Source organism: Papio anubis, chromosome 3 (assembly GCF_008728515.1).
Source record: "Papio anubis isolate 15944 chromosome 3, Panubis1.0, whole genome shotgun sequence".
Taxonomy (NCBI): domain Eukaryota; kingdom Metazoa; phylum Chordata; class Mammalia; order Primates; family Cercopithecidae; genus Papio; species Papio anubis.
In genome coordinates, this window is record NC_044978.1 from 111837904 (window position 1) to 111851574 (window position 13671).

At 36.6% G+C, this 13671-nt stretch overlaps 1 protein-coding gene across 6 annotated transcripts in view; it reads right to left on the bottom strand.

The window, feature by feature from the left end:
* CENPC (centromere protein C) overlaps window positions 1–7759 on the bottom strand; it is a 78417-nt gene extending 70658 nt beyond the window's left edge. For 4 of the 6 annotated variants that reach the window (XR_647013.4, XM_003898839.4, XM_009207016.3 and 1 more), the window contains exons 1-4: window positions 7496–7759; window positions 6341–6387; window positions 3178–3248; window positions 2024–2118 (exon numbers count right to left, since the gene is read on the bottom strand). Coding sequence is in view for 3 of the 6 variants with exons in the window: in XM_003898839.4 (XP_003898888.3) it covers window positions 2024–2118; window positions 3178–3248; window positions 6341–6387; window positions 7496–7513 (231 nt within the window). In the remaining 3 variants the exon portion in view is untranslated. Of the gene's footprint in view, window positions 1–2023; window positions 2119–3177; window positions 3249–5036; window positions 5095–6340; window positions 6388–6887; window positions 7425–7495 lie in introns of those variants that run through there. The other 2 variants (XM_021938584.2, XM_009207017.4) reach the window with 2 other exon arrangements.
* Window positions 7760–13671: the final 5912 nt, after the last annotated feature.

The following is a 13671-nucleotide window of genomic DNA, read 5'->3' on the forward strand; positions in this document are numbered from 1 at the left end:
AAGTCTCTGTTGTTTGGAAGCATCCATCTCAAGGATTAGAAAAAAATTAATAATATAAAAATAAAAATAAAGAATATATGAAAAATAATATTAAGAAAAAAATAATGAAACTAAAAACAATCAAATGAGAGGACCAACAAAGCCAAACTTGGTTTTCTGAAAGACCAAAATTGATAAACCCTGACAAAACTAATCAATGAAAAAGACAAGGCATAGCAGGTACAGTGGCATGTGCCTCACGAGCAGTAGTCCCAGCTACTCCGTAGGTTAGGGAGGATCACTTAAGCCCAGGAGTTCTAATCCAGCTTGGGCAACATACCAAAATCCCTACATCTAAACAAACAAACAAAAAAAAGATAAGGCATACATAACCAAAGTCAGGAATAAAAAAGGGGATATAACTGTAGATCCCACAGACATTAACAAGACTGTAAAAAGACAAAGAGAGACATAAGACATATAAGACACATTCTAAGTCATTTAGAAGTCACTGTAGTGGACCTTGGCTTTAGAGCACAGAGTCTTGCTCTCTGTCTTACATGACTTAAATGTATAAATTTTCAAAATGTCTTAAAAGGGACCAGATTTACCCTTCTGCCTGAATCAATTTTAAAAAAAGAAAAAGTATACAAGATTCTCAAGAAATATGAAACTGAAAAACCAAAAAGAATGATTACTGAGATGGTAAACAAATGAGGTAAACCCTCTCATCACCCATTTCCAGAATGTGACACAGGAGAAATCCTCAGTTGAGGAGCCAAAGCTGAGGATTCAGGAAGACGAAAGTGGTTAGAATTTGCAGGGTAAAGTACTGGACAGGAGACAGTTACATAGAGAAAACTGCAGAATGTGCAGATCAAGCATTCAATCAAACATTGATCAGAGAAAGTGTCGTAGGAAAACCAGAGAAAGAACCACCCGAAGCCTTCAGGGGGAATATCCTCCCAGTTACAAAGGACCTAGAATAATGCCTGTACCTACCAGCCAGAGTCGAAAACCTCCATAAATAACGGGACACAGTAAAGAAGAATTTTGCCTCAGAAGCAGAGCAAATTAGCTACAGACTATATTTTGCTAGCCTTTATTGTATCCATGGCTTCTCATATCTCTAAAATTTGTTTCCATTTTTTTTAAATAGCTGCCTTAGCAGGAGTATTAGCCTTCTGTGACTTATTGCATTCTACCTAGAAGAGGAACCTCTAGCATAACCTTGATACCAAAGCCCTGTAAGAACATTAAAAAAAAAAAAAAAAAGCAGTATTATTCATAAACATAGATGCAAACATCTTCAGTATTAGGCAAACCGAATCAAAAAAAGTTAATACTTTATGACCAAGTCAAGTTTATCCCAGAAAACCTCAAGTTGCTTTAACTTTCAAAAACCATTGTAATTTATGTTTCAGGTCTCTCAATTCTGAAAGAAATGGTTTTGTCTTCATTCCTTGGAACCAAAAGGCTACATATGTTTAATATGTTGATTGTCTTTTACAGTTTGTATATGATTTTTCTAATTAGTACTGTGCTTTTGAATAATTTGCCTTAGATTAGCTTCAAATACTTTATTTGAAAGTCTGCTATTTAGTATAGTTAAGTCAACCAATACTTTATTTCTGATCAAACTAACAGCAAGCAATTAAAACCTATAATCAATAGAAGATTGATTTCCCCATATAGCAATGAAGTGCCTTCATTTATTAGAATATAACCAACCCTGTCAACCTGATTAGCAACTTCGATTGCTGCCCATTTTCCTAAAAATCTAATTTGAGTATTATTTTAGGGAAGTGAAAAATGTTTGTTATAATTTGATAATTCTAATTCCCATAACCCCAATTCCAACACAGAAAATATCAAATAAAACTTTTCACAAAATACCTCCTAATTTTACAGAAAGTCAACGGGAATATAGAATTCCCTTTCAAGAATAAGACTTACAAACAACTAAAATATACTTAAGTATATTGTGTATATATCTTCATTCATTAAAATATTAAACCTATACCAGCTCGTCTTCATCACTTACCTCTTTGCTTCGTGACTGAATACAAGTGTCTTTTATTTTGTGTGTGGAATAAAGCACTGATTTTGTAGAATTTGTACTAAAATCATTGGCAAGACCTAAAACAAAAGTATGAAATTTTCAAAAACAAGATATAGTGTAATATCTATTAGTTACAATTAAAAGTAGCTGTATATGACATGTGACTCACTGACCACAATTAGCTTCAATCAAGTAGAGACCTCAGTTCAAGATTCAAATGTTCCTGAGAAGCATCAGGAAATGAGAAAAGCAAACAAAACACCTGAAGTATCAATATATGCTAGTTGTTCTTTCATATATTGTACAGAAAGAGCTTGTACAGAAAGCATTCTTTTCTGTCAAGTGCCCCTATTTCTTTGGGTGGCTTATTCTCTTATTCCAATACCTGCTGATGTTAATCAGCAACTGGAAAAGTTTTTGCAGTAATTTATGACTTCCTTAAACAGACATGTAAATCATCAAAGATTATCTCAAATTCTCCAATGATCCCAACAATTCTACACATCTGTTTTCATTATCTATTTTTTGTGGCTGGATGTAGTGGATCATGCCTGTAATCCCAACACTTTGGGAGGCTGAAGAGGGCAGATCACTGAAGGGCAGAGGTCCAAGACCAGCCTGGCCAACATGGTGAAACGTGGTCTCTACTAAAAAATATAAAACTTAGCCAGGCGTGGTGGCACACACCTGTAATCCCAGCTACTTGGACGGCTGAGGAACAAGAATCACTTGAACCTGGGAGACAAAGGTTGCAGTGAGTTGAGATAGCGCCACTGTACTACAGCTTGGGTGACAGAGTGAGACTATGTCTCAATAAATAAATAAATAATAAAATACTTTTTCTTATGTATAATTATGTATGGACTTCTAGATTACAGTAATCTAATGTGAACTAAAGGGGATGACAAATTATTGTCAAATTATTATTTTTGTCAGTATTATCCTAAGTATACCAGAAGGTACACAAAGGATTGCATATGAATTCAAAATACCAGGGAAAACATTTTACATATATTTAAACCCTATAGGGTTTAAATTTTTTATTTTTTATTTGCTGCATTTGGTATTAATTACCATGACAAATTCATATTTTCATCCATCTAACCCTCAAATTCCATCTTGAAATGAAGACTTACTTTGTTCTTCAAAACAGTCTTGTAAGATTTCCAGAACATTCTGGCCTTGCTGTGTGTTAATGTCACGTGCCCTAATAAAGAAAGGAAAAATACAGCCTATCATTTTCAGAAGATATTTCTTTATATTACCATCTATTTGAAAATTCCACATCTCATTGTAAAATATTAATTTACTTAATATGTAAAATATCTTTACTATCTGAAGACAAAACAAATACTTGAGGGTCTATACATTCCCTGAACTGAACTCTTTCCTTCCTAATAAGAATTAGTATATCATAATCTACATTAATAATATTTCTTAGTTGAACAGCCATGTCTAAAGCTGTTTTAGATTACTGCTGTATCTCAAAAACACAAATTTTTTTGAATGAATCCAATCAGTCCTGAAATGCTTCTTTAACAGACTTTACAGTCACATCTCCAAATAACAGATTCCTCCCTATAAATTCTCAAATGCATTTTTGATTCAGTATCATTGATTAATCTTAACAGTTTATGAATCAGTATAAATTTTAATTAAAAATTATATTGAGCTTGTAGATTCACACACAGCTATACAACATAATAGAGATCCCTTGTTCACTTTACCTAGTTCTCCTCAGTGCTAATATTTTGCAAAACTATAGCATATCATCACAATCAGGATACTGATACTGATTAAAATCTACCAATGCTATTCTGATTTCTTCAGTTCTACATGTACTCATTTCTGAATATACTCATGTTTGTATTTATTTCTACACAATGTATCACATCTCTAAGTTCAGACAAAACAACCAGAGTCAAGATACTGAATAGTTCCATCATCACAAAGATCCTCTATTGTCCTTTTGTAACCATAACCACCTTTCTCTCATCTCCTTCCTGCCTCCTCTCATTCCTACCTCTGGCAACTACTAATCTGTCCTCCATTTCTAAAATTCTGTCATTTGGAAAAAATTATATGTAACTAGAATCATACAGTACGTATCCTTTGGCCTTGGCTTTTTTCACTCAACACAATTCTATGGAAATCAATCCAAGTTGAATGTATCAATATTTCATTGCTATTTAGAGTCAAGTAGTGTTCCATGCTATATGTGCACCACAGTGTTTAACCATTTACCTGTTGAAGAACATCTGGATTTCAATCAGTAAAAAACTGACATGCATCTCTAACAGGGTGGACAAACTTTTGCTTAAAGGGCCAGATGGTAAATATTTTAGGCTTGTAAACCATAGTTTCTGTCACAACCAGTCGACTCTCCCATTCTAGCCCGAAAGCAATCACAGACAGTATGTAAACAAAGAGGCATGGCTGTGTTCCAATAAAAAAATTGAAACAAAACCTGTGACAAAACATTTGGCTGGCCTATCAGCCAGAATTTACTGATCCCTGATCTACAACATTCCTATTATTCTTGAGAGCTCGAAAAGTACTATATATGCAGTAAAGATTGTGAGCCACAGTGCATTATCAGGTCATCCGTCATAAAGTTTCATAACTGAAAGATCTCAGATATCATCCAGTCCAATAATTATCCAAATAGATGCATAACTTACTTTTGGAGCTTTGCAGAAATACACATAATTGGTCACTTCCTAGAGACCAATTTAATCAGATTTCCTAGGGTGATGGAGATAATTCTGAGGTGCAAATCTAGTTAAAAACCACTAGGCTGAATCCTATGCCCTCATTTTGCAGACAGGCTAACTGAAATCCAAAATGGTCAAATGGCCTACCTCAGTTTGTAAACCTAATTAGTATTAGTGGCCGGTTTTCTACCAGAATATATATATAGGTGACTGTTACAAATTCTGGCCTTGACACCACCCCAAAATACCACCTACAGCTATAAATACACTCCTACTATTACCTATTTCAAGGAGGAGATCCAGAAACATCAGATTTTCCAAGGTGATAATGTAGAGTCACTATTAGAACACAGGTCACATTAGTCTAGGCAACAGCTTTTTCAAAATTTATCAAATTCATCTTTTCTTCCCCCTTGTCATTATTACCTTAGCATAAAAGCACCTCCATCAAGTCTAGATTACTATAACCCCTTCCTTAAGCTACTCTGTAAACATCAAACATCTTTGCTTTTTTAAATGTGTGTGTGTGTTTACATCAGATAGCCCTTATTCCACAGAAGATTTAGGACAGCTTATTCAAACCTATAATAGATACCTAAGCCTAACATATCCATTTTATGGCTCAATCCAACTCATATGGTCTTGTTTTCCACTTCTACCCAACATATTCAACCTTCTTAAATCAGGTTTCTGCTACCGACAAATGTATGTATTCCTACTTTGGTTCCTTTGCTAAGTTACTTTCTATGTCTGGAATGAACTTTATCTTAGTCTTTAAATACCTAACCTATTCAAGGTCCACCAAAGTTACACTACAACTTTAAAGCTTTTCTTAATATCAACAACACAGAAATCCCTAATTTCTCACATGGCTGTCTATACTGCAAGTTAATGCCTAATTATATATAGGCATACTCTCTATGATACACAAGTCATTACTTCAGTATTATAAGTACTAATTTTTGTCCATTAAAGTATTTCACAAATGTACATATACATCTTCCCAATAGAAATGAAAGCTTCTTGGAAGCAAAATAACATACTTCTGTGCCCTATCGGACCTACTAAAATCACAGCTCAATAAACAAGATGTTATTCACAATAACACCTTCACTTTTAAAAACATGCTTTTCATCCTATTACTAGTAAATATTTAACTAGAAAATTTACTTTTTACAGGTTTTACAACTAAAAGAAGGACCAAAACAACCCAAATAAGCATCCAACAAATAAATGCATGATAGCATGTATTATTTTTCTTTTTGCCCCACTGAATAAGCTACATCCTTCTAATTTTACCATTTGATTCATTCTACAAAATGCTTTTCCCATGGCAGTCACTTAGTCAGAACTGAGACTCCCTCTTCCTGGTTCCACTATTTTATCAGGTGAATTTCTTTTTTCACAGCCACAAAGTCATTGCACTGCTTGCATTAACATTCCGTTAGTATAAGATGACTACCCTTAATCAGTGGGCATAGAAATCATTATTTTAGTCAGAGGTGATAGTTTTTCCTTTCTTCATTTAAAAATCTATTAACAATGAGAATAAAAATAATCTTAAAAGCTTAAGTATATAAATCACCTGGAAGGTCGACAAAATCTTCTTCTGTAGCCATTTTTGAGATGATCCTGAAAGAAAAGCAAATCATCAATTTGGTTTAAGATATAGCAGAATAAAATTTATTTTCAAAGTAACTTCATCCAGCATGGGCATGCTATACACCAAACATCTCCTAAGGGCTCAAAACAATTCTAAGGTTATGATAGGATTTAAAAATTGAATGGCCGGCATCTGGTAAGCTTTATTCCGCTTCTCTCCCCAGTGAGAATGGCTTTATTGCTTTTTTCTGATTATATATAATGTAAACAATATATGTGCTCATAGTAAAAAGTATAGATTATATTATTCTTTCATACAACTCTTTATGTTTATATGTATAACGTCACACAATGGAAGATCATCGAAGCTGAAGATTTTCTTAGGAGATAAATTAGAAAAGAAATGATACGGGTTTGATATAGCAACCATAACCAAAGTATGAAATATAGAATAGTGAACACCAAAGAAGTCCAGAAATATGTAAACAAAATATGAGTTGCCGCCCCCATTAGTCATTCACAGCTTGTACCTTTTAACTAATAGCTGTCTTTAAGAACAATGTCGATAACTGATGCTCCATAAATCAGCCTCAAGAACTGCATATAACGCCACCATTTTGACAGAAGAACTGAAAACGTCAAACTATTTCGGACATACTTATTACATAATCTGTTTCTCCCAACTAGCAAGTGTGACGCAAAGGCACATTTTTAAGGCGTTTCAATACTTCTACCATGGGGAGAAAAGTATTTGGAGGACTAGGAACTGGAGCTAGACTAAAAAGTAGACGCCAAGATCGCGCCACTGCACTCCAGCCTGGGGGATACAGCAAGACTCCGTCTCGAAAAAAAACCCCAACAGAAATTACAAGCACCTCTCAAGAGTAAGACGCAGGCACAGACGAAGACACGAAAACTTAAGAAATAATAAAAGTACAGTAAATTAACTCCGATTATCGACACACGATCACACTTGATTTCAAAAATTCCAGCGGCTTTCCCACTGAAATCCCTCATGGAGCACAGCCCCAGCCAGCCCCTCAACCGCTTGCCTGGAGCCCTTCTCCCCCTCCTCGGGCGCCCGTGTCCCCAGCCAGCCGCTCAACCGCTTGCCTGGAGCGCGAGGGCCCGCACTTACCAGACCCGACGCAGCCATGTTCCGGCCCCGCTGAGCCAGGGCAGGGGTCTGAGGTGGAAGCCCACACGGACCACAACTCCAGGAGGCCGAGCAAGAAATGAACCGCCAGACTACCAGGCGGCGGCCAAGCAACACCCCTAAGTCGAAGGCGACGGGCGCTAGCGCTGCGATCCGGAAGGCGCGCGCTAACAACACTTCCCAGCCATTAGCTCCGCCCTCAACAAACAAGAACGCTCGGCGCCTGCATGGGTTTGAACCCAGCGGCACATGCGCAAAACGGGCTGCGCCGTCCAATAGGAAGCAAGCGGTTAGTGAGCTCGCCCCTTCTTGCTCTAAGCCAATGGCCCTCCCGCCCGCAGCTCCGCCCGCCCTATCTCTAGCTGCTCTGCTCTTCCCACCTCCCTTCCACAGCGCCGCGTCGGGGACAGGCGCGAGAGTGGGCTTTTATTTGGAAGGCGCGGTCCTGGGAACCGCTCCTTGTGCCCAATGTAAAACTTCTCAACAGTTCTATTAAAGAATAATAAGTAATACTTGGAAGGATGAGAGGTAGAAATTGAAGACTTTTTTTTTAATAGAATCTTTTTGAAGAGATTTTTCTAATGCAAATTCGTCAGCCACGCCCAACCCATCTAACCATCATCTCTGAAAATAATTGAATAATTATGTGTAATAATGGTGATGATGGCTTGTATTCTTTTTCAAGTATGTGGGTGATGTTTTTATGATGCATTGCCAACAAATGACCCACGTAAATAGCTATCATTTAAGTATGATGCACTGAAAAGAATTCTATACAGAATCCTGAAACCTGCCAGCCAATGACTAGCTGTGTTATGGGGAGAAAAATTTCGGCACCATTCTGGGTGTTTCCATAGTGATAGAATGGAAATCTAACTTAGACGCTCTGAAGACTTCTCACCTGACCAGTGTATGATTCTATGAAGCTGTGTCTTATTTTATTATTTAATTTAAAATTACAAGAAAATTCTAATCAGAAAGTAGTTTACTCATTGAATAAATACATTAATCAGGAGTTGAGCTAATAGATTTTTAAAACATGTAGGGCTTTAATAAATGCTGTCACCTATGAAAGCCAATTTTTTATTTTATTTATATTTTTGATAGGAAAGAAAGAGGAACTACGAACTCTGACAGAAATTAGGCCTAGATTGCACTCCATTCCATTAATTCTGCCATTATGGGCAACTAAGTTATCTGTTCCTTAATTCTCTTGTCTGCAAAATGAGAATAATATTAAGTGGTTGAGATGTTGTAATTGAATAATTCCTGTTAAGATCTACGCACAATGTTTGGAACAGAGTAAGAATTCACTAATAAAGCTATTGGAATCATTATGGAGACACTTTGACTATGTTTGGCAGTTTTGCCAATCAGTCCACATTATATATAATTAGGTACTATCACATTTGGAATAGATAGTAATAAACACTAACATTTATTGAGTGCATACTCTATGCCCAGTTCTGTACATGCTTCACATGCATTGAAGAGAACAATTAATATTCCTGTTTTATAAACAAGGGCACTGAAACACAGAGAGATAAGTGTCTTGCCCAAGATCACATCACCACTAAATGGTAGGATGGGATATTATCCCAAGAATTCTGACTCCACACCTGAGCTCTTAATCACTACACTCTTTGCCTCTGGGTAAGAAATTTTAGCAAGCACACTTATAGATGTAAAGTCCCATATGTAAAATTATATCCTCCTGCTTCCACTGGAAACTAAGTCCCACAGAGGGTTTTGAGAAATTTGAAATGCAATGGCTTGTGCTGCTGTAGAATGCAGGCCACACAGGGTGCTGAGGATGAACTGTTCTAAAGAAAATGGAGCAGCACTCTTATAAAAACAGTTATGGAGACGCCACAGTTTCCAGACAAACGTTTTACTTCCATATTGTTGTAGTGCTTAGTAGCCCCACCATGGTTTTAGTATCCTAAAATAGGATTGCTAATTAATGGGGAGAGTAATATTTATTTAAAAACCCAGGTTTGTCTTTATAAATCTCCCCCCAAAATACATCAAGATTACTTCTTATGAGCTGCTAATGCAATCTTGAAGTTTTCTTTCACAACTACTTACCTAGTTAAGGGTGTGTGTGTGTGTGTGTGTGTACTTACATATCAGTATATGGAAGTATTAACATATACATAATTAGATGTGTATATGGGAACATAAAGTATCCAGAAATTTGTCTTGAAAGAGAAGCAAAAAAACTTTTCATTACTTATGGTTTTAGGTAGATAATTTAAAATTTGTAAATATTAAAATTATTTCAAAGAATATTTTGTTTTAGATCTTTGATTTCCATCAAACAATTATGGTATGAGTATTTACTATCAACGTGTCTTCCGTTAAGTGTTAGCACAAAAATATTCACAACTGAACTAACCACTTAAAAATTAGTCTGTATTCATTCCCATCCCACAGCTTAACATGCGCATCTGTCCATTGAGGTAAAAATGTACCTCAATGCAGTGCAATACTCTTCAGCAATAAAAGCAAACTACTGATGTACAATGTGGATGAATCTTGAAAGCATTGTACTAAGTGAAAGAAGCTGGATATCAATGACTGCATGAAAAGAAGTCAAATCAATGGTTACCAGGGGTTGAGGAGGGTGGGGGAAAAAGGCTATAAAGGAATATGAGGGAACTTTTTGTAGTGCTGAAAATATTCTATGTCTTGATTATGATGTTAGTTACATGGCTATATCTACTTGTCAAAATTCCTAGTTAGAACTGTGCCCCTGAAAAAAGGTGACTTTTTTTTTTTTTTGACGAGAAAGATCTTGCTCAGTCGCCCAGGCTGGAGTGCAGTGGCACAATCAAGGCCCACTGCAGCCTCGACCTCCTGGGCTAAAATGATTCTCCTACCTCAGCCTCCTGAATACTTGGGACCACAGGCATGCACCACCACACCCTGCTAATTTTTTTTTTTTTTTAATTTTTTGTAGAGATGGGATCTTCCTATGTTGCTCAAGCTGGTCTTCAACTCTTGGGCTCAAGTGATCCTCTGGCTTCTGCCTCCCAATTGCTGGGATGACAGGAATGAGCCACCACACCTGGCCAAAATAGTGACTTTTGCAATAAATTATACCTCAGTAAATCTGTGAGAGAGATAACGAAAGAGAGAAAGAGAAAATGAGAGAGACTCAAAGGCACTGTATGAAAACCAAATGCAATGTGTAAACTTTGATTAGAGTCTAGTTCAAAACAAAGTAACTATAAAGAGCATTAAGCAATAAGTGAAAATGAAAAAATTAATTTTCAGATGATATTAGAGAATTGTAAAGTTTTCTTAGGTATTATAATGTGATTATATTTATGTAATTTGTCATTACTCTTAGGATATGCATATCAAAGTATTTAGGGGTAAAATGTCTTGTGATATTTGTAAGCACTTTGAAATTGTTAATCATAAAGAGATTTAGTTAAATAAATATGGAAAAATGTTAATTATTGAACTTAGTTCGTTGGTATGTTTATTAACATTACTCTTTCAGTTTCTCTGTATATTTGAAATATTTCATAGAAAAATGATGAGGAAACTTGACCTTAATAAAATTGCTTAAGTTCTAAAAACTTTTGCAAAAACATTTATTATTTATTCTGCAAAAGTCAAAAGTGAAAATATTAGCAAATGATTATCATATAATTTTGTCAGAAAAATTATACATGAAAAATGAATTTTTTCTAAAAAGTATAGCATAGTTGCAATTATAACAATATTTGCTAAGATAAAAGAGACTTATTTTTATGATTTTGGTTTTTTTTATAATGTAATTTTTTTTTCTTTTACTCCTTACTGCCAAATGTTGGTCCCTCTGTTAAGGAGATTCATTTAAGTATCCTTTTCTGATAAAAAATTATCCTCCAATAGAAATGCTATCTATGCTATGTAGATCATAATGGAAAAGTTAATAAAGTGTGCTTGCAATGTACAGGTAGGTGGCAGCAATGTTTACAAAAACAGTTTTACAATGCTATGAGTTGTTAAGGTCTGCAATGAGTACTTAATTGTAAAGTGCTGTATAAATTAACTGATCTTTACATTTCCTAAATTATCTTTGTGTCAACCATTGCTTATTAGTTATAGTTATATTCTATTATGTACACATTGTTTCTCAACTCAAGATCACAACAAATAACACTATTCTGTAGATCTCCATTCTGCATCCTAGGATAGTTTACTTCTAGTCAACTTATTTTCTACTCACACAAAGGAAATTTTGTCATTGAAAACATATTAAGATTTTCAAAAGCTTAATAAAATGGTTCTGCATTATAATTTTACTCTTGAGAAGACTTAAATTACCTTGAGTGAAAATTGGCAAGTAATGTAGGATACAGTTTTTAAATTTCAGACAGTCATTGCTTTGCAAAGTAGTGCAGGACCCTAAAAAAGACCATGTAAGCTGAAACCATGCAAACCAATCTTTGCTTGGGAAAAATTCTGATTGTTTCATGATCTTTTAAAAAAAATGTATCAGTTGGACGCGGTGGCTAATGCCTGTAATCCCAGCGCTTTGGGAGACTGAGGCGGGCGGATCACCTGAGGTCAGGAGTTCAAGATCAGCCTGGCCAACGTGGCGAAACCCCGTCTCTACTAAAAATACAAAAATTAGCTGGGCGTAGTAATCCCAGCAATAAGCTGGGCACGCCTGTAATCTCAGCACTTTGGGAGGCCGAGGCAGGTGGATCACAAGGTCAGGAGATCAAGACCATCGTGGTTAACACAGTAAAACCCTGTCTCTACTGAAAAACACAAAAAAATTAGCGGGACATGGTGGCGGGCGCCTGTAGTCCCAGCTACTCAGGGGGCTGAGGCAGGAGAATGATGAGAACCCAAGAGGCGGAGCTTGCAGTGAGCCGAGATCGTGCCACTGCACTCCAGCCTGGGCAACACAGCGAGACTCTGTCTCAAAAAAAATAAAAATAAAGATACAAAAATAGTCAGGAGTGGTGGTGAGCGCCAGTAATACCAGCTACTCAGGAGGCTGAGGCAAGAGAATTGCTTGAACCTGGGAGGCAGAGGCTACAGTGAGCCGAGATCATGCCACTGTACTCCAGCCTGGGCGACAGAGTGAGATGCGGGCGGATCACGAGGTGAGGAGATCCAGACCATCCTGGCTAACACGGTGAAACCCCATCTCTACTAAAAAATACAAAAACTAGCTGGGCGAGGTGGCGGGCGCCTGTAGTCCCAGCTACTCGGGAGGCTGAGGCAGGAGAATGGCGTAAACCCGGGAGGCGGAGTTTGCAGTGAGCTGAGATCGGGCCACTGCACTCCAGCCTGGGTGACAGAGCGAGACTCCATCTCAAAAAAAAAAAAAAAAAAAAAAAAATTATCAAAATATTGACATGTCTCTTACTGTCAGTTATAAATTTATGGGGAAATGAAAAAATAGTAAAACTAATACTTATTTAGCACATTGTAACTCAAAGCATTAGAAACATTGATCATTAAAGTGCTTTAGTTCTCAGTTTTCTTTTCTCTTTTTTTATTTTTGGCTCCTGACAGGAAACATGCTTAAGTTCTTTGTAAAAAAAAGAAAGCTATCAAGAATAGTTTGAATAGTGCCTGCCTTCTTCTCAGCTGTAACTTATGATACAGAGTGAGCATCTTTTGGGGAATTGTTATACTACTTTCTAAGCTTGGGTCATTTTAAATTAAGTATATGTGGCATAGGATATATAACATATTTGTAAATTCAAGTGTCTATAGAAACTCATAAACATAAAATACCAAAATGGTAACTTGCAGACAGTACCTAAAGTAAGAGTTGTTTGGTTTTGTTTTTCCGAAGGCTCCATCATTCACCTAAAAGTAAGAGACAAGAGGAAGATAAACTAGAAGCAAAGACACAGGGCAGAAATGATGTGCTGTTGACACAGAGAAACCTGACTAATACTGAAAAGTGTGGCCAGGCACAGTGGCTCATGTCTGTAATCCCAACATTTTGGGAAGCCAAGGCAGCAGGATCACTTGAGGCCAGGAGTTCACAACCAGCCTGGGCAACACAGTGAGACCCAGTCTCAACAAAAAATCAAAAATTTAAAAATTTAGCTAGGTGTGATTGCATGTGACTAGTTTCAGCTACTCAGGAGGCTGAGGTGGGAGGATTGCTTGGGCCCAGGAGTTTGCACCAT